The sequence below is a fragment of the Emys orbicularis genome, chromosome 22, assembly GCF_028017835.1.
Source record: "Emys orbicularis isolate rEmyOrb1 chromosome 22, rEmyOrb1.hap1, whole genome shotgun sequence".
NCBI classification, from domain to species: Eukaryota; Metazoa; Chordata; order Testudines; family Emydidae; genus Emys; species Emys orbicularis.
In genome coordinates this window covers 19094322-19114894 of record NC_088704.1, presented here as the reverse complement: position 1 = coordinate 19114894, position 20573 = coordinate 19094322, and the positions used below count along the sequence as shown (strand labels likewise).

Genomic DNA, 20573 nt, shown 5'->3' with positions numbered 1-20573 from the left:
TGGCGAAAGGAAATAAGGACGTCATGGCTAAACCATGCAGAAGATAGTTGTAGAAGGATTTGTGCAAAATCCACGGGGGACTGAAATGAGGGGGTGCAAGAGTTCAGAGGTGGACAGTTTTGCAAAGCAGTTGCACAGAAGAGTGTGTGTAACGAGAGGGGCCAGAAGTGAACCTGTCCAGAGCAAGGGACAGATGATGCAAAGGCACTGTAAGGTTGCATGAAGGAGTCTGTGCAAGGCCCAGGGTACAGAAATATCAACACACACAGTGGTTAAATCATGAGCACGGTTATTAATACTCGGGGGGCGCTTGCACTTTACCCTGCAGATCATTCAGGGCTTGGTTAGAAGTTTAACCCAGTGGAGGCTTCTGTGTACACGTCTGGCTCTGTTGATCTGTTTCCTTATTTCCTCATGTGGGTATCGTAGTTTATAAGGAAATAAGGAAACAGATCAACAGAGCCAGACGTGTACCCAGAAGCCTCCTACTGCAAGACAAGCCCAAGAAAGAAACCAACAGAACTCCACTGGCCATCACATACAGTCCCCAGCTAAAACCTCTCCAATGCATCATCAGTGATCTACAACCCATCCTGGACAACGATCCCTCACTTTCACAGGCCTTGGGTGGCAGGCCAGTCCTCGCCCACAGACAACCCGCCAATCTGAAGCATATTCTTACTAGTAACTACACACCGCACCATAGTAACTCTAACTCAGGAACCAAACCATGCAACAAACCTCAATGCCAACTCTGCCCACATATCTACACCAGCGACACCATCACAGGACCTAACCAGATCAGCCACAGCATCACCGGTTCATTCACCTGCACATCCACCAATGTTATATATGCCATCATGTGCCAGCAATGCCCCTCTGCTATGTACATCGGCCAAACTGGACAGTCCCTACGTAAAAGGATAAATGGACACAAATCAGATATTAGGAATGGCAATATACAAAAACCTGTAGGAGAACACTTCAATCTCCCTGGACACACAATAGCAGATTTAAAGGTAGCCATCCTGCAGCAAAAAAACTTCAGGACCAGACTTCAAAGAGAAACTGCTGAGCTTCAGTTCATCTGCAAATCTGACACCATCAGCTCAGGATTAAACAAAGACTGTGAATGGCTAGCCAACTACAAAAGCAGTTTCTCCTCCCTTGTTGTTCACACCTCAACTGCTAGAAGAGGGCCTCATCCTCCCTGATTGAACTAACCTCGTTATCTCTAGCCTTACTCCTCTTGCTTGCATATTTATACCTGCCTCTGGAAATTTCCACTACATGCATCCGAAGAAGTGGGTATTCACCCACGAAAGCTCATGCTCCAATACGTCTGTTAGTCTATAAGGTGCCACAGGACTCTTTGCTGCTGTTACAGATCCAGACTAACATGGCTACCCCTCTGATTCCTGTAAACTGAGCTTCCTGGCATCAACCACCAAATAACTTCTGAGTCAAAGGGATATTTCTCCCTCTGCGGAGATCACTAGAGCAGTACTGAGACAAATTGCTGCTCAGAAGGGCAGTGCTGAATAGCAGTACAGTAATTCTTATCTCCTTTGTCTCATCTGAGGATCTTACACTGTGTCATGGACATTAGCCACACTTCCCCTCTGGCTGTGAGGCAGGGATGGTTAATACTGGTAACATCGGGGTAGCCAAAGGAATGAGGTGAGACCACATTGTCTAAACATCCAACCAACTTTCATGCAGTCATAGCCCCTACTATGGTACCCCTAGAACTGGTCAGGCAGCCCCACCCCCCACAAGCACTTGTTTGAACCCCATTCCTCCAGCCTCTCCCTCAAACCAAAACCACCCACACCCAACTAATGGACAGGGGAGAAGCCTATTACAATATTATCCCCTCCTCCTATACTCAGGGCAGATCTCTGTGGTTTACCCAGGTCACACAGCAAGGGTCCACGTGGATCACAGGCCAGGCTGGAACCCTGGCGTCCTGCTGCCAAGCTTGGGCTCTCACCACTAGGCCGCAGTGAGTAACACAATAAACAGCCATTAACAATCGTTTACATTCCTCTAGCGCCTTTCATCCGAGGATCTCACAGTGCTTTGTGAGCAATCGTTAACCACGGTGAAGATTAACGAACATTAATTAAGTAGAGATGAACCGGAACCAAAACCTCAGCTCTAACCACCTGCAAACGCTGAGGAAACTCCGTTCCAGATCAGACCTTCCTCACCGCCCCCTATCGCTATATAGTAACTCCTCACCTAACGTTGTAGTTATGTTCCTGAAAAATGCTACCTTAAGCAAAATGACGTTAAGCCAGAGGTGGGCAAACTATGGCACGGGGGCCACATCCGGCCCTCCGGACGTTTTAATCTGGCCCTCAAGCTCCCACTGGGAAGTGGGGTCTGAGGCTTGTCCCGCTCCATCGCTCCAGCCGGGGAGCGGGGTCGGGCTCTTGCCCCACTCCGCATGACTCCCGGAAGCAACAGCACCTCCCCCCTCTGGCTCCTATACGTAGGGGCAGCGAGGGGGCTCTGCACGCTGGCCCCACCGTAAGTGCTGCCCCTGCAGCTCCCATTGGCTGACCCCCTGACTCCCTCCCATGCCCCCCCAGCCCTGATCCCCCTCCCGCCGTCCGAACCCCTCGGTCCCAGCCCGGAGCACCTTCCTGCACCCCCAACCCCTCATCCCCAGCCCCACCCCAGCCAGAGCCCTCATGCCTTCCCACACCCCAACCCCCAATTTCATAAACATTCATGGCCCGCCATACAATTTCCATACCCAGATGTGGCCCTCGGGCCAAAAAGTTTGCCCACCCCTGTGTTAAGTGAATCCAATTTCCCCATAAGAATTAATGTAAATGGGGGGGTTAGGTTCCAGGGAAATTTTTTTCGCCAGACAAAAAAGACACATACACAGTACAAGTTTTAAACAATTTAATACTGTTCACGGCAATGATGATTGTGAAGCTTGGTTCAGGGGGTGAAGTCAGAGAGTGGAAGAGGGAGGGATATTTCCCAGGGAATGCCTTACTGCTAAATGATGAACTAGAACTCGGCTGAGCCCTCAAGGGTTAACATATTGTTGTTAATGTAGCCTCACCCTTCTGCACTCTATAGAACACAAGCGTCTCTTCCCTACCTTTAAGACTCCTCTTAATGCAGCCTTTCCCTACTTGTCTGCTACTCTATCTTACTGCATCGCCCCCAGCATCCCCAGGCCTCCCACAATGGCAGCCTCCATCACCCATTCATCTGCCTCTCCCACAAGCACCTTGGCTCTTTCTTCCCCGGCTCACTTTAGTCTGGAGCGATGAACCAGACTAATCGAAACGGCCACAGCACTCTCCTTCAAATCCCTCCACAAGACCCACTTCTACCATGCCACAGAATAATAATCATGCTGCTTTTGTCTCTTGTAATGCCCCTCATCCAAGCACTGCAGTGCTTAAACATATTAATGAATGAACCTTCGCAACCCATTATCCCCACTGACAGGAAAGTTGCTCTGGGGTGAATGTGACTTCACTGTCTTCTTCTTTCATACACATCACAAATCAATACCTAGATTGTCCAGCCCTCTGACTGCTGCTTTATCAAGGGTACCAAAATGGTGCAGTCCACCCTCCAATCTTCACTACTGAAAGGCTTTAGCTTTATTTCCAATCATACTTCTTACCTGGGATTTTATCTTACCCATAGAGACGGTTCAAAGCAAATCTGATTAACAAGAGACAATAAAGGTACAGATTGAACGCAGGATGAGATATTAAGAGCTAATATCAGAGGGGTAGCCGTGTTAGTCTGAATCTGTAAAAAGCAACAGAGGGTCCTGTGGCACCTTTAAGACTAACAGAAGTATTGGGAGCATAAGCCTTCGTGGGTAAGAACCTCACTTCTTCAGATGCAAGTAATGGAAATTTCCAGAGGCAGGTATAAAAGTATAAATTTCCAGAAGCAGGTATAAGAGCTAATATTTACAGCAATACGACATTTCTGTTCCCACCCTCTGTTGCCCTGTTATAAAACTAAAGCGATGTACAAAATCCATTTTGACTATATGCTTTGTCTTCACCGGTCCAATATGGGAGAGCAACTAGTCCAGTAAGGATTCCTGGATACCAGGTTAAGTATTTGTGGTGTGTGACTTCATTTCCCATGAAGGGAATCCATAGCTCTATAGTAGAGACTCCTCTCCGTGTTCCTCCTCTCTCACTTGCAGGGCTGACGAATGGCTCTCTCTCTTCCCCCACTTTGAAAAAGTGCATCTGCTCTTCCCTGTGTTTGTTCGGGTGCTGTGAAGGGTGGATGTGCCAGAGTTTTTAGTAGTTTCCTGGACAGGGAGGGCTGTATCAGTCCTTTTATCATTAGTCTGTATCAAATTTTCCGCAACCTCTTTGTTTAGCTCAACCTTTAAAATATGACAAAGTAAAACAAAGAGATGATGAACATTCAGGTACTATCACTCAAATGGCCAGTACATTTTCCTAGCACCTGCTAGAGTTCTCTTAGAATTTGTTTTCTTATTCATTATGAAGTATTAGAATACTTATTAAAGTCGTTCCCCACTTAGAACAAAAGTGTAAGTCAGGGGTCGGCAACCTTTCAGAAGTGCTGTGCCGAGTCTTCATGTATTCACTCTGATTTAAGGTTTCGTGTGCCAGTAATACATTTTAACGTTTTTAGAAGGTCTCTTTCTCTAAGTCTAAAATATAACACTAAACTAGTGTTGTATGTAAAGTAAACAAGGTTTTTAAAATGTTTAAGAAGCTTCATTTAAAATTAAATTAAAATGCAGATCTTATCAGTTTAGTGCAGTGGTTCTTAACCTGGGGGTGCGAGATGCCCTTTCTGGAGGTGCGAGACATGCGAGATTTTTTTAGAAGGTAAATCATCGAAAACACAAATTAAGCACAGGCACATAAGTACAACTACTTTGTTTCATCAAACCTATGCATTTAACAACATTATACATTTAACGATTACTGTAATATACAAACAAAGTTTTTAAGTTTTCAAGTTTTTAAGCTAATTGTAGTATAATTTTTGATTAGGGGGGCGAGAACATATTTTGAGAACTCCAGACAATCAGCGGGCTGAGCAGGGCCAGGTGTAGTGTATTAAATTTCTCCCCATAGGAATGTGCTACTTACTGTGTACTACTTATGGCTGCCAGCCCTGATGCTCTGAGCAGCATGGTAAGGGGACGGGGAACAGGGGCAGTTGGCTAGGCGTGGGAGTCCCGGGGGGCCTGTCAGGGGGTGGGGGGGTGGATAGGGGTCGGGGCAGTCAGGGGACAGGGAGCAGGGGGGGTTGGATGGGTGGGGGGTTTTTGAGGGGGGCAGTCAGGGACAGGGCCGGCTCCAGGGTTTTTGCAGCCCCAAGCAGCCCCCCCCCCCCCCCAAAAAAGCTGCGATCGCGATCTGCGGCGGCAATTCGGCAGGAGGTCCTTCGCTCCGAGCCGGCCCTGGTCAGGGGGCAGGGAGTCCTGGGAGGGGGCAGTCAGGAGACAAGGAGCAGGGGAGGTTGGATGGGTGGGAGGTTCTGAGGGGGGCAGTCAGGGGGCGGAGGGTCCCGGGAGGGGGCAGTCAGGGGACAAGGAGTGGGGGTGCGGGGTTGGATGGGTCAGGGGTTATGAGGGGGGCAGTCAGGGGGCGGGAAGTGGGAGGGGGCGGATAGGGGGCAGGCTGTTTGGGGAGGCACAGCCTTTCCTACCCGGGTGTAGTGTATTAAATTTCTCCCCATAGGAATGTGCTACTTACGGTGTACTACTTATGACTGCCAGTCCTGGTGCTCCGCAAATAGCACATTCCTACGGGAAAAAATTTAATGCACTACACCAGCGGCCAGAACCCAAACCGGTGGTGGGCTGATCTCAGCCTGCCGCTGGTCTGGGGTTCCGTCCGCCGGCTCCTGCCAGCCAGGGTCCCGGCCAGCGGCCCCGCTCAGCCCACTGCTGGCCTCGGGTTCCGTTCACCCAGGCTGGCAGCGGGCTGAGCGGGGGCGGCAGCCAGGACCCAGGAAGCACTTGGGGAACAATGCATCTTGGAATGCTCCAATCCACATAAGAAGTCTTCCTGGAGACATACAAGATACCATGTGGACAATGGCTTCGGCCTGTAAAGACTGAGTCATGCAGGGACATGTGACTTGCCCAGGTGACTCCAGAACTCCATCTTGGAGCTGGACTTTGCATAGGAGTGAGGGGGGGGGGGGGCGGGGATCTCCACCCACAAGAGAAAGTCTATTTAAACTCGTGGGAGACCCCTCCATTTTGTCTTCAGCTGGCTAAAGAAGGAGCCTCTCCACCCCCCCAGAATACTTGAAGGAAACTGGAACAAAGGACAGTAACTACAGGGGGTGTGAGTGATTGCTGGATCCAGGCTAAAAGGAGATTAGCCTGTAAAAGGGAGCATTCTGGAACTGGTGAGGATCTTATCTGTATTTAGTTTGATTAGACATAGATTTGGGCATTTTATTTTATTTTGCTTGGTGACTTACTTTGTTCTGTCTGTTACTACTTGGAACCACTTAAATCCTACTTTCTGTATTTAATAAAATCACGTTTTACTTATTAATTAACTCAGAGTATGCAGGGTATACTAACTAAGTATACTAAGCATAAAGCTTAGTTAATAGTATACTAAGTATTAACTAAGCTTTATGCAGGGTAAAATGGATTTATTTGGGTTTAGACCCCATTGGGAGTTGGGCATCTGAGGGCTAAAGACAAGCACACTTCTGTGAGCTGTTTTTAGGTAACTTGCAGCTTTGGGGCAAGTGATTCAGACCCTGGGTCTGTGTTGGAGCAGACGGGAGTGTCTGGCTCAGCAAGACAGGGTGCTGGAGTCCTGAGCTGGCAGGGAAAACAGGAGCAGGGGTAGTCTTGGTACATCGGGTGGCAGCTCCCAAGGGGGTTTCTGTGATCCAACCCATCACAGTACCCCCTAAGGTATTTTTCCCATTTTACAGATGCAGACAGTAAGGCACATTGACCCAGACCCTCCAAGATATTTAGGCTCCTAACTTTCATTGAAATCAGGGGCCTGAATACCTTTAAAAATCAATGGACATTAAATACCTTTGAGGATCTGGACCAGGGGTAGGCAACCTATGGCACGCGAGCTGATTTTCAGTGGCACTCACACTACCTGGGTCCTGGCCACCAGTCCGGGGGGCTCTGCATTTTAATTTAATTTTAAATGAAGCTTCTTAAACATTTTAAAAACCTTATTTACTTTACATACAACAATAGTTTAGTTATATATTACAGACTTATAGAAAGAGACCTTCTAAAAATGTTAACATGTATTACTAGCACGCAAAACCTTAAATTAGAGTGAATAAATGAAGATTCGGCACACCACTTCTGAAAGGTTGCCGCCCCTGATCTAGACCATATTGTTTAAGAGACTTGTTCCCTAGTCCCATAGGGACTCAGTGACAGAGTTGGGAATAGAACCCAGGTCTCCTGATTTCAGAGCCCCTGGTGCTAATCTCACTTGACCAGTGGGGACTTCAGAGTTTACGCAAACACACACTTGTTCTCAGAGACTCCTGTGGCAAGCAGCAGCAGTCATCCACTCAATGTGCAGCAGCAGCAGTCAAAAAAGTGAACAGAATGTTGGGAATCATTAAGAAAGGGATAGATAATAAGACAGAAAATATCATATTTCCAGTCATACTTCTTACCTGGGATTTTATCTTACCCATAGAGAAGGTTCAAAGCAAATCTGATTAACAAGAGACAATAAATGTGCAGATTTAATGTAGGATGAGATATTAAGAGCTAATATTTACAGCAATAAAACATTTCTGTTCCCACTCTGTTGCCTTGTTATAAAACTAAAGCTATGTATAAAATCCATTTTGACTATATGCTTTGTGGTCACCTGGTCCAATATGGAAGAGCAACTGGTTCAGTAGACATTCCTGGATACCAGGTTAAGTATTTGTGGTGTGTGAGTGGGAACTCTCAAATATTTTAAATGAATAAATGGAAGCTTAAGTGTAGTTACTGAATGAAACCAAGAGCCCAGAGTCTGTAGACATTACACCTAACAATGTGTCCATGAGGAAGGCTTCAGCATAACAGGAGACAGCCAGAGAGACTAAAGTTACATTGATGATGATCACTAGAATCCAGTCAAGAGGGATTTTCAGAAGCTTCCAAATCACTGAACTCTGATCGATTTTCTGTCCTTGATCATTCAGCTTTTTCTAGAGTAGTCCGGAGCCTTCAGGAGAATCCAGGGCTGGTGGCCATTTCCCTAGATCTGTAGTAGGGACTCCTCTCCGTGTTCCTCCTCTCTCACTTGCAGGGCTGACGAATGGCTCTCTCTCTTCCCCCACTTTGTGCATCTGCTCTTCCCTGTGTTTGTTCAGGGGCTGTGAAGGGTGGATGTGCTAGAGTTTAATAGTACTTTCCTGAACAGGAAGGGTTGTATCAGTCCCTTTCTTTCCAGTCCGTATCAAATTTTCCACAGCCTCTTCATTTAGCTCATCCTTTAAAATATGACAAAGTAAAACAAAGAGATGATGAACATTCAGGTACTATCACTCAAATGGCCAGTACATTTTCCTAGCACCTGCTAGAGTTCTCTTAGAATTTGTTTTCTTATTCATTATGATGAAGTATTATAATACTGTCATTCCCCACTTAGAACAAAAGTGTAAGTTGTACTGTCCGGCATGATTTTTTCCTATAAATAGTGTCCAATATTTGCTAGACGGATCTTAGACTCTGTAATTAGCTAATTTCGCAAGATCTTAAAGTGTGTAATGCTACAAGGTAAAGATATAGATAAACCCGGCATAAAATAACAACTGTTCTAGAGATGCCCATTTCCAAACCAAATACGTTGAAAGAGACACAAGGTGGGTGAAGTAATATCATTTCTTGAACCAACTTCTGTTGAGGGAAGAGACAAGCTTTCAAGCTTCCCAGAGCTCTCCTTCAGGTCTGGGAAAGGTAACCAGAGTGGAACAGCTAAATACAAGGCGGGATGGATTGTTAAGCATAAGAGGTTAACACATGTTGCAAGAAACCACTTATAATGAAGTGGGCATTTATCACCTTTGCAAGTTATAGGACAAATTGTTGTAATGACCCGTAAAACCAGTGTCACTGTTGAGACCGTGATTTTTAGTGTCATGCAGAGTTATGAATTTAAGCTCGTCTTTGAAAGGTGTGGTGCAGGTTTCCTTTGAGGACAAGGAATGATAAGTCAGATAAGGAGTGATTGCTTTGTGAAAAGTGTTCACTCATGGGTGACAGGGTGTTTTTGTCTTTTATCATTTTTCCAGTGTGAGTTCCTTCAAGAGTGTAGTGATTGTCTGGTATCACCCACATAGTTGATGGGGCATCTGATGCACTGGAGGAGGTACACCAAAATCTCTTCCACCAATAAAAGAAAGATCTGACCTCACCCACCTTGTCTGTCTCATATATGTTTAAGCAGCTTGGCTCCAGGTTGCATGCCTGGGAGCTTAAAGGGCCAAAAGACAAAAGTCCATTTTAACTTCATATTTTAATGATTCTTTTGCTTTAAAGTGTGCTATCACTCAGGGTGGAATTCAAGAGTCAATCAAGCCATTTGTTACTAAGGTTCATTACATATTTTGGATTATAGATGTCAGTTTACTGCAGATCTTGACCCTGAGCACATATAATGCTGAATAATATTTTACACTCCTATGGTATCTTCCATTCAGGGATCTCAAAGCACTTTACAAACATCATGGAGCAAATCATGGTCTATGCACAGCCCAGGTAATTGGTTCTGTTGCTTCAGGGCCTTGCACAGCCACAGAGCATGCATGTGTAAGTGTGGGGGTTAGAGGGTTCACTCTGAGTCAAGTCCCATGGTACCCCCTAAGGTAGGTATTTTTCCCATTTTACAGATGCAGACAGTAAGGCGCATTGACCCAGACCCTCCAAGATATTTAGGCTCCAAACTTCCACTGAAATCAGGAGCCTGAATACCTTTAAAATCAATGGACATTAAATACCGTTGAGGACCTGGACCATAATGTTTAAGAGACTTGCACCCTAATCCCATAGTGACTCAGTGACAGAGTTGGGAATAGAATCCAGATCTCCTGATTTCAGAGCCCCGGTGCTAATCTCACTTGACCAGCGGGGACTGCAGAGTTTACGCAAACACACACTTGTTCTCAGGGACTCCTGTGGCAAGCAGCCATAGGCATGGCAGAGACACTCATACCGTCCAGCAACCCCTGCTCCAGGTGCTTGTGCATAGTAAATAAAAGACCAGACAACTCACCCCTGTCTCCTGTGCAGCTGCAAAGAAAAAGAAGCAATCTCATCAGAAAACAGTCTGGTGCATTTTGTATTTGTGTTTCTGTATTAATGTCCCCGGGCCAAGTCCTGCCCTTAGACGCATGCACAGCTCTCTTCGATTCAGTGGGGCCATGAGGGTGCACATCAACAGAACGTGGCCCCACTGTGCTGTAACTGCGCTTTGCACTACACTTAGCAGCATCTTGAGGAATCACGCCGCTGGGAGAGGAAGGTGGCTAGGTGACAATGCTAATCCAATGTGATTTTGGGCTCTAACAATGCTCGGCATTTATACAGCACCTAACCGCTAAGGATCTCAAAGAGTTTTGCAAAAAGCAAGCCACACAACCTGATAAGGTGGGCATTATGCCAAACAGCTACACTATGGCACAGGGAAATTGAGCAATTTGCCAAAATTCACACCTCTGGTCATTGGCAGAGCTGAGAATATTATCCAGGCCTGGGAAAAAGGCCAGTTTAGGACATGAGTTGGGGAGGGAGAGGATCCTCCGGAGCTGGGGAGGAGGCATGTCCACTGCAGCTGGTGCGATAGCACAGCACCCTGGCCTGGGACCAGCCAGTTCACCCCGTAAAGTAGGTCAAATTTAGGGCCAGCGGATCCTGAAGGCATAGATTTAAAGAAGGCAGATTTCGACCAGGGGTGGCCAACCTGTGGCTCCGGAGCCACATGCGGCTCTTCAGAAATTAATATGCGGCTCCTTGTATAGGCACCGACTCCGGGGATGGAGCTACAGGCGCCAACTTTCCAATGTGCCGGGGGGTGCTCACTGCTCAACCCCTGGCTCTGCCACAGGCCCTGCCCCCACTCCACCCCTTCCTACCCCCTCCCCTGAGCCTGCCGTTCCCTTGCTCCTCCCCACAGAGCCTCCTGCACGCCATGAAACAGCTGATCGGGAGGTGCGGGGAGGGAGGGGGAGGCGCTGATCGGCTGGGAGCTGATGGGGGGGCTGCTGACGTATTACTGTGGCTCTTTGGCAATGTACATTAGTAAATTCTGGCTCCTTCTCAGGCTCAGGTTGGCCACCCCGATTTAGACTCTCACAGGGATTCTCGGTTTGAAGAGGCAATTCCTGTTACAGGTTGGCATGTTCCAGGGTGAAACAAAGACCAATGTGCCAAATACGAACTCTGCCAGTCTGACCCCTTTAGAGACCCTTTGACAGGTTTCACAGGTCCCACGCTTTTCTGACTTACGTGTTAATCCATATTTCCTCTTCTTCTTCCACCAAAAAAAGAACGCTGTTCCAGCAAATGCAGATAAAAGTGAGAGAGCAAGGACTATTAGCACTGCTATCGCTGTGGTAGAAAGGCCTCTTTGTAGACAAACTGCATCAGAAGTGGCTGTCCCGGCCTTTTGTTCTCTCATCCCTTCCTCTTCACACCTAAGACGAAGGAAGACATGTTATTAAACGTGTCAGCGTATCCACAGCCTTCTCACTGTCTTGGTGACAATCATCCATTGCAGAGCAAACCCTAACTGAGCCGAAGGGCGAGATTCACCATTGGTCTACAGCCCCTTTGCACTGTTTGTGGGACAGATGGGCTGTGTGGTTGGGATGGGACCTCACCTGGCGCAGGTGGGCCACGGTGGCGCGGGGGGCAGGCCAGAGATGGATTGGCCCAGGGAGGGGGCAGGGCCAGGGCAGTTCTGCCCCCCATTAGTGGTCTCTAGGGGGTCGTGGCCCCTGGTAGGCCTCAGAACTCACCTAGCCTGCGTCAGGGGCTGAACTGGCCCCCAGCTGCCCATGCCAAGGAGGCAGAAAGGTCTTTAGGACTTGGTGGATAATAGGAGGAGGAGCTGGTTTTCAAGTCTTTATATTTGCAAACCCTGACCGCTCCTGTGTGACCACGGGGCTCTCTGGCCATGGAATTGGGGCTGTTACACTGCATGGGTGGCCAGTCCCAGTATGGTCCAGGGCCTGGTTCCACACAGTGTCTCCGCCATGTCACTGGGCTCTGTGCAGGGAGGATTTGGCAGAGGGGGCTGCAGTTGGAATCCACCGGCCATCCCATGTCACGTTTATAAACAGCCCCAAGGTGAATCCAGCCCTCACGAAGAGTGTCCAGGGTACGGAAAGGAATTTCTGGGGAAAGGATTTCCCCAACACACAGCTCACAGCCCTACTGATTTAGGGTTACGTTTCCCAGCTGCTGAACTTCAGGGCATCTCTAACCAGGTCTGATAGAGCCACAAAATTAAGGTACAAAGAAATAACAATGAATGAAAGGAGAGAATGCAGCGTGTAAAGTCGGTGCAAGGGAAAAGGCCATGTGTAGTCAGAGTCATCTACCTGGTCCATGGCTGACAGGTGTGTGACATGTTGGTTGCTGAGAAGGTTCCATCAGGGCAAACCTCACATACGTTGTCAAGGAATTCTGTGCCTATAAAAGAGGATGACATAACAGGATTATTTCCTGAACGTGGGGCCTAAAGGAGCTTTGATTTCAGAAAGGTCTCCATCCGCATCTCCCCACTCTCACCACCACCACCACGTTGCAGAGCCATCTTGGTTCGTTCAGGAGTTAGCATATTAAGAATAGATCTGTGCTGGCGTTTTATTCCTGCCCTGTACTTAAATCCGTCAGTACTCATAGAGCACAGGTACATGGGGGAAAATGCACCTCCTGCTGCCCCACATACCTGGGCTATTACAGGGGCCAACATCCCAAAGGAATAGTAAGACTCAAAATAATGGTGCCAAGTTGTGTAGTAGCACAAAAGCTGCAACAGAACACAGCAGTGAGGGGGTTAAATGCCCAAAGGACACTGATAAGGCATGAAGATAAGGCAGCTGGAATATGAAAATATTTAAGACTTATCCTGCCGTGATATCAATTCATGCTGGGATGTGGTCAGTGCTCACAAGTTAAGCAGGTGCTGGCTGGGAGACATGGGTGAAATCCTGGGGCATTGTCCCAATCCATCATCTTCAGAGGGGCCAGGATTACACCCCAAAATGTGTCTGGAAGTGATGCTGCCACCTATTACTTCTACTCTAGGTGCCCAAACACTATGGTGATGGGTCATGTAAGTAGATAGATACACTGGTGCAAGGAGAAGCTGAGGTGCTGCTGGCTGGATACACATTTCCCATGTACACATCTCCGAACCAAATTCCGGTTTGAGGAATTATGTTCCACTTACCTACATTCCACTTGTATTTAACTGAATATAATATCCTTCACCTTTTGACCTAACCTGGTGCAAGGCTGTGAATTCTCAAATAGCTGCCTGCTTCCACCCCGCGATGGCCACATTTCAGGGCTGGATGAAACGATCCCTGAATATAGCCTGGAGATCATTTTATTACCTTTGGAAAGACCTTGGAACTGGAAATATAACAACTATCATAGGACACTGTCATGGATATGAAGTTTTATTCTGAAGCCTCCAATTCCATATGGCCCTGGTAGGGGGAACGGGGGGGCACTCGGATTCTGGGTCTTGGACTTGCAGACCTATGTGTATATTAGGTTGATTTACAGCCACTGCAGTAATTACCCCGGTGGTGCATGTCCACACTCCCCTCCTTGGGCCAGTGGTGCATGTCCTAACCAGGAGGGCTTCCACCAACCTCAGAGGGGCAGTGTGGGACTCTGACAGCCCGGTCTCTCAGCTCTGCTGGCAACTCCCTGTGAGGAGCCTGGCTGCCCCACAGGTTCCTGGGCTCCTGGCGGGCTGCCTCCCCCCATCCTCTGTTGACACTGACATAATGAGGTCCCTTCCTAGGGTGTCATTGTAAGGCGCCCGTTTGCCTTTTCCTGCACTTCTCTGCAACCTCCTTTTCTGTCGCAGTGTAGAAATGCTACTGAACAGCCTGGGTGACGTGTGAATGGAACAACAACACACACTCGGCTTCTCGCCAGCAGCTCCCATCCCAGGATCTCAAAGTGCGTTAAGCTCACATCACCCCCCTCAGTATCCACCTTCGGAAACACGCCTGGCTGGACAGTCAAGCTCATTAGTTATTAGAGCAAGGAACCGTGAGGTACTTTTGGTTAGTCTGGAACTCACATGTGCCCTTGATCAAAAGCCTTAACAATGGACCATGGCCTGGATCCACACCCGCTCTCTCTGTAAAGGGACTTATGTGTCTACAGCAGTGATGTACTTCAATGTAATTAATGGGGGAAAAGGTGTTGCTGAACAAGTCTGTTGCACCTTGAGAGCTCCAAAGGGGGCACTGTTTGAAGAAAGGGGTGTGTTTAGCACACTGGTATTCCTAACAGAATTCTGTGCCCAAAAGCGTGCTTGAGGGAGCTCTGTTTGTACAAGCGGAAGCTGAAGTCACTCTGCACTCTGCTGCTGCATAGGTGGGCTGCCAACATGTTTGAGTACAAACCCACAGCCTCATGCAAATTGCTGCCTGCAAGAGCATCATGTGAGTGCCCAACGACACCCAGAGGAGTCTGAGCTTGTCACACCCTGTGACACACTTAACCTTGCCCCTGTCTATTTCATGCTCGTTTAGGAGGGAGATGGCAGCTTTGTGTCTGGCCTGGAAGGTGAACATAGCCCAGCTCCAGGGCAGGGCCCAGGGCAGGGAATAGCAATTCCAGAGTGGAGGACCCCCAGCAGTTTTCTCGCTCCCACGCCCCTGCCCCCCATGTATAGTGAGGGAGCTCCATCGTGAGCACCTCTGCTGAGCGCAGCTGGGGCAGTGTGTGCCGGGGACAGAGGCCGTCAGGACCCAAACCATTTCTGTCTCTATAGGTCAAAGCCAATTCCTACATGCAACCAACAGACAACTCCGCTCCGTCAACAGGCTGCAGCATTCTACACAGACCTAAGGGGTGGCCCCGGGCAGAGCACAGGTCAGCAGAGAATCCTGCCTTAGGGAGAAGAGGTCAGAGGCGTCTGGCCAGGCACAGATGGACAGAAGTTGGCCGCAGCTGTTACCTGGGCATCCAGCTCAACACAAGCTCTGACGTCACCCTGGAGCTGTGCAACTGAGTTACAAATGGCAGTCACACTCCCTCAGTGAGGGGGGCCCATGTACAGCCCAGCCACTCTTCCGGCTGCTTCCCCAGCATCACCTCAGTCTCACCTGGATTAAGTCTCAGCCAGTTTGCCCTGCTCCAGATTCGTTCTGTGACTGCAGGGGTTTGCCTTGGTATTACAGAAGTTATGTTGCCTTACCAGGTATTTTCACCATAGAGCCAGGCAGGCAGATGGTGTAGGGACTACACATTTCACAGTCCAGGCCTGCAGCATGTGGGCAGAAATCCCCCGGGGCGCAGCCGCACACGGTGTTCTTCGTATACGTGCATTTTTCTTTTACCATCAGTCGGGCGCCTAAAGGAAAGTTACATGCATCACAAATACATTTACACAGGAACTAAACAGAGCAGATACAAAAATTAATGTGCACCCCCAGTCCTTGCTGATCCATGATACAGGGCACAGGAGCTAGAGGGGTTTGTTATGATGACTCCGTTTTACAAGTGTTGCCATGTAAACAGAACCACCTGGAGCCCGATTCTCTGCTGCCCTGCACCTTGTGTTGTATTTACATCTGTGCAAAGGGTGCCTGCAAAATGCTACCAAATCAGCATTCTCTACTCAGCTGCAGTTGAGATCGTGCTTTGCACCCACTCTGCATCCATCTGCACAGGTATGAATAATGACAAAGGCGGTGGAGAATCAGGCTCCCAGTAGCCACATATAAAGGACCACAACCTCCAGTCCAGTTGGCCACTGGAGGAGCAGTCCACTGTAGTGGGATTTTGGAGTGGTCATAACACCTGCTACACAACCCGTCCTCCTGGCTGCCCAACGGATCCACATGTGCTCGGACGGCCTTTGGGGCCATAGGCAGCTGATGTAAACTAGAGCAGCCTGCAGGCTGTTCTAATTCATGCTGGGGACCAGACCCTGATGGCCCCAGGAGCAGAGGAGCACAATGGTTTCTTACTGTCACTCATGTCACTCCTGCCTCCTGAGGTACGTGCGTGTTCCTCAGCCACTGCTCAGGATCTGGGATCTGAAAGGGAAGGTTCCTGGGGGGAGGGATAGCTCAGTGGTTTGAGCATTGGCCTGCTAAACCCAGGGTTGAGAGTTCAATCCTTGAGGGGGCCATTTGGGGATTTAGTTGGGGATTGGTCCTGCTTTGAGCAGGGGGTTGGACTAGATGACCTCCTGAGGTCCCTTTCAACCTTAAGAATCTATGATGGTATCTCCCCGCGTACAATCCAGATCCTGAGGGCGCAGAGCTGCTGCTCTAGGACAAAGGACACCATGTGAAATGTTTGATTATAATTATTTTTATTGTGTTTGTTCTACTTCTGCTAAATCTAGAGATCCACTTTCCCCCTGAGAAGAATCTCCCGGGATGATTCCACAGCCCTTAATCAGTGGAAGATGTGCGACTGAAGCCCATGCACTGTGCTAGAAATCTCCACTTCAGTGATTTGCCCAAGACTGCAAGGAACTCAGTAAGAGAACTGTGAGCAAAACCCAGGACTCTTGACTTCCAGTCCTGGGCCCAAACAACTAGGCTGCTTTTGTATATGTGGGCTGGGGGAGACAACTCAGAAAAAAATAATTAAAATCCATCCCCCCCGCACACACACCCCCGCACACGCGCACACACACACACACACACACACACACACCGGACAGCTTCCTTACCTGCATCGCAGACTTTACATCTCATGCACTCTGTTAGGCCATTGGGATGCTCTGTATATGTGTCATCCACACAGGGCATGCATGTTGTGCTGACATTTCGTGTACAATGTTTGAACACCCTGCTCCCTAAAGCAAACAAAACAATTAGCTCCTGTGTAAACCAGGCTAATATATTTAATGCATTAATACAGAGATTGCAAAGGCGGGTAATTATGCATAACAAATGCACACGCTATGTGTGTGGATTTTACATGTTGCACACACTACCATGAGAAATAAAAGGTAAAGGTCTCAGAACTAGATTGCCAGACCTGAAATCCTCTATTTGTGCACAACACAGGTACAGCACAGACAGAAATAACATCATAACTCACACCCCTCCCTTATCAGTAGGATCCCTAGTACAGTCGTGCTTAGACTCTGTGTAACGGACACGGGACCTTTGACAGATCCGTGTCCCCACTGTGCCTAGTCAGGATCTTGTCCCTTTAAAAGATGCAGTTCTGAGTTTTGTAGTTCCTCCTAGGGGGATGGAGAATCCCCAGGTGAAGCCAGTGACTGGAGGGATCACATGACCAGAAAGCGCCAGGGGACTAAGGAAGTCAGGTGACTGCCTGTGGCCAATCCTATAGGACTATAAGAAGTAGATTGAGCGGTGAGGGGCTGGGGCAGTGCTGTGTCCACAGCAGCCTGCTGGACAGCTGCCTGGGGCAGGGCAGTGGCTGGGGTGGGACGGGCAGAGGTCCCTGTGCAGAGGAAAGATCAGTAGGATCCCGATACAAGGGGACTGTGAGGGTCTGGGGAAGGGCAGGAAGGGCTGGGGGATCCCGGATGCAGGGCAAAGGTGAATACAATGAATCCTAATGGGAACAAGCAAACGGTCAGTACTGGAGTGACAGAAGCCGAGTGCAAGAGCCGGAGGGTAAAGTAGGGTTGTAGTCAAGCTCTCCGAGAGGAGGCCGGACAATTGGACTCTCTAGGGAAGGGTCATGATTTTTAAAGAAGCAATCATATATACCTACCCGCACTGCACATGGGACAGCATTCGCCATTTATTTCATATTCGCCTGCGTAGCACTGTAGAGCTTCCGAATGAGGTAGTTGTGTTATCAAGAAAATGACAAAAATCTTTAGGGAAGAAGAGAAGTTTCTGAGTCACATCATGCAGGCTCAAAAGCAGACGGAGAGCAGCTGGTAGCACTGTGACACTGACTAGCCTCCCCAAGCCCGCAAGCACATTCAATGGAGATCATAATAATGAACAAGATGATAATGATGTTGACTAGAAATGTTACCAGCGCTATTACTTTTCCATGATACTTATACAAGTTTATTATCATATTTTGTTTTACCCTTTAGGGTATTGCTGTGATGCTTTGAGGTCACAAAGAAATCCGATTTTATCTCTTGAAATAATACATAGAGTCATTCAACTAACAGAAACAAATGCAAATTTCAAAGAGATCATTTTAACGTGTTGATGGTGTCACTGTTTATCTCTGTTTCTGTGGTAACGTCACCACTTGACAGCTCCACAACATACCTCATCTTAAAGTAGACATACAAAACTTTCAAATGATGTGTGATGTGTATTTATATAGAGAGACTACATTAAGATAGGCGAACGGCAGACACCACCAATTTGGTTATCAGCCCCCTACTTCGCCATTTCCTCACTACCACTCTCCACATTCTGGGTCAAACTCTGCTCTCGTTTAAACCTGGAATAGTTCTACTGACATTAGTCTGGCTAGAATCCAGCCTTTACAGCCTTGGGACATGATCCTCCATCCCTGACTCATGGCAGTGCTCATCTCAGTGTGGGTCTAATCACGTGCATCACAGTGATGGGGCTGGATTCATAGACTGTGGCCTTTGACATTTCAGCTAAAGCCGCTTTCTGTTATGATTTTTCTAACTCCAGAAGCATGGGGGATACCCTGTTAGCCACTTGGAAATCATTTTCCTTTTTCTTCCAGTATATTCTCTTTCCCTTTTACCCATGGTGCGTTTCGCTCACTACTTGGAATACAGTTGAAATTAGCACCAGTTTCAGTTTACACTGCGACACCCAAAATGGAAGGACTGAAATATGATTGGCCATGGAAAGCCCCAAACTGAGACCCAGCAGGACAGCTTCTGAGTGGGCCAAGCGTTATTCCCTGTGCTGGCCTGTCCCTCTGGTCCATACAACAGTGGACACCCTGGGAGGAAACGGCAGATAGAAAACAACAAACTATGGGGCTAGAGTAGCAGCAGATTCAGTACAACGCACCACAACGAGCTACTGTCCATTTCGAATCCTCAAACATTTCCCCATTCAAAGGGCAACTTTGGGGATAGGATTGTTTGTTTTTTTTAAATCAGTGTCCGTTAATAAAAACTTCTGCCAATCTACATAATGAAAAGTCAATCCACTTAGACCCCCCCAAGCGCCAGGCTGAGTATCACTGATGAGAACAAACCAAAATCTCCCAGCGGTATTTTTTTCTTACTAAATTAAGAAGGAAAAGTTATGTTTTCAATATTCATTTGTGTTGTTCTTTGCTGTCTCCACCAGATGGAGCCCAACAGCTTCTAAATACAGAGAGATTTTCTCGAACAAGAAGTAAACAACCCCAAACCCCGGCGGGGGAAGGGCGGGTAGTTCGCGTTAGTAAAAAGGATAAACGTAAAAAATTCAGCTTCCTGGGATCATCTTAGTCACAGAAGATTCCCACAATCCCTCCCGCAGTCTCTCTGCCGGGTTTGCTGGGCAGATCCGATCTGTTGGCTCCATTTTATTTCAGGAGCTTTTGGGATCCACTTACCCGGAGCATGGACCTGAGAACAGACCGCAGAGCCTGTCTGTGTCTGTCCCCGCTGGGCATTGAGTCTCTGCCCGCTACAGCTCAGCGCGGCCGCCAGGTCCCGATCAGTGGCTACAAGCTGCTGCCCTTAGCGAGCCTGGTGCCCCGCCGTGTCCTGGGGTGTCCGTCCCATGGATCCCCCGCGCCCTTCTCCGGGAGCTCCCGGCCCGCTAGCAGGACACAAGCCCAAAGTCCTGCTCCGGTTCCGGCTCTAATCCAGGCCCGACGGCCCCGCAGCAGCAGCCAAGAGACCAGCTCCGACCCAGCCCAGCTCGAGACAAAGTGAAAGTGAATTATGCAAGCAGGCGGGGACTTTCCCAATAGGCTGCGCTTTAGGGCTATATTGTTAGAGGGACAGAGTGTGCCCTTGTGCAGAGGAGAGGTGCCCAGGCAGGGAATCAGTATTTTGTTTACAAGCAGAGGCCGGGTGATTAAGATCAGAAGGGCTGGTGATTAAATGAAGGATATGGAAGTTTAGCCTCTAAAAGAGGAATCCCTCCATGGAGGTGGGGAGAGGGAGGAGGGGTTGTTTTAGGGGGAACACAAGCAGGGGATTCACAAAAAAATACAGCAAAGCACTGAGCCTAGGTTGCATTCAGAAAAGGGGGAGATTTGGGGGCATAGGTGAAAAGAAGGGGTCAAACCCAGGGAAGGGCTAACAGCGTGTAGAGAGGTTCCCACATCTACCCTGATTGAATTTGCCTCATTACCACTGACCTCACACTTGGTAAGGCAATTCCCATCTTTTCATGTGCTGTATATTTTTACCTGTCTCCTGTATTTTCAC

At 48.3% G+C, this 20573-nt stretch overlaps 1 protein-coding gene across 2 annotated transcripts; it reads right to left on the bottom strand.

The window, feature by feature from the left end:
* Positions 1-2911: 2911 nt before the first annotated feature.
* LOC135893392 (tumor necrosis factor receptor superfamily member 14-like) lies at positions 2912-20059 on the bottom strand. Of its 2 annotated transcripts, none has more exons than XM_065421193.1 (8): positions 19748-20059; positions 17960-18065; positions 16938-17063; positions 15447-15602; positions 12598-12688; positions 11501-11688; positions 10269-10285; positions 2912-4393 (listed from the first exon to the last, which is right to left on the bottom strand). In XM_065421193.1, exons 1-8 carry the CDS (start codon positions 19805-19807, stop codon positions 4160-4162), a joined length of 978 nt encoding a protein of 325 aa, XP_065277265.1. In that variant the 5' UTR covers positions 19808-20059; the 3' UTR covers positions 2912-4159. The 2 variants fall into 2 exon arrangements, with proteins under 2 accessions (XP_065277265.1, XP_065277264.1); XM_065421192.1 differs by lacking the exon at positions 2912-4393 and adding an exon at positions 6346-8487.
* Between the last annotated feature and the right edge of the window lie 514 nt (positions 20060-20573).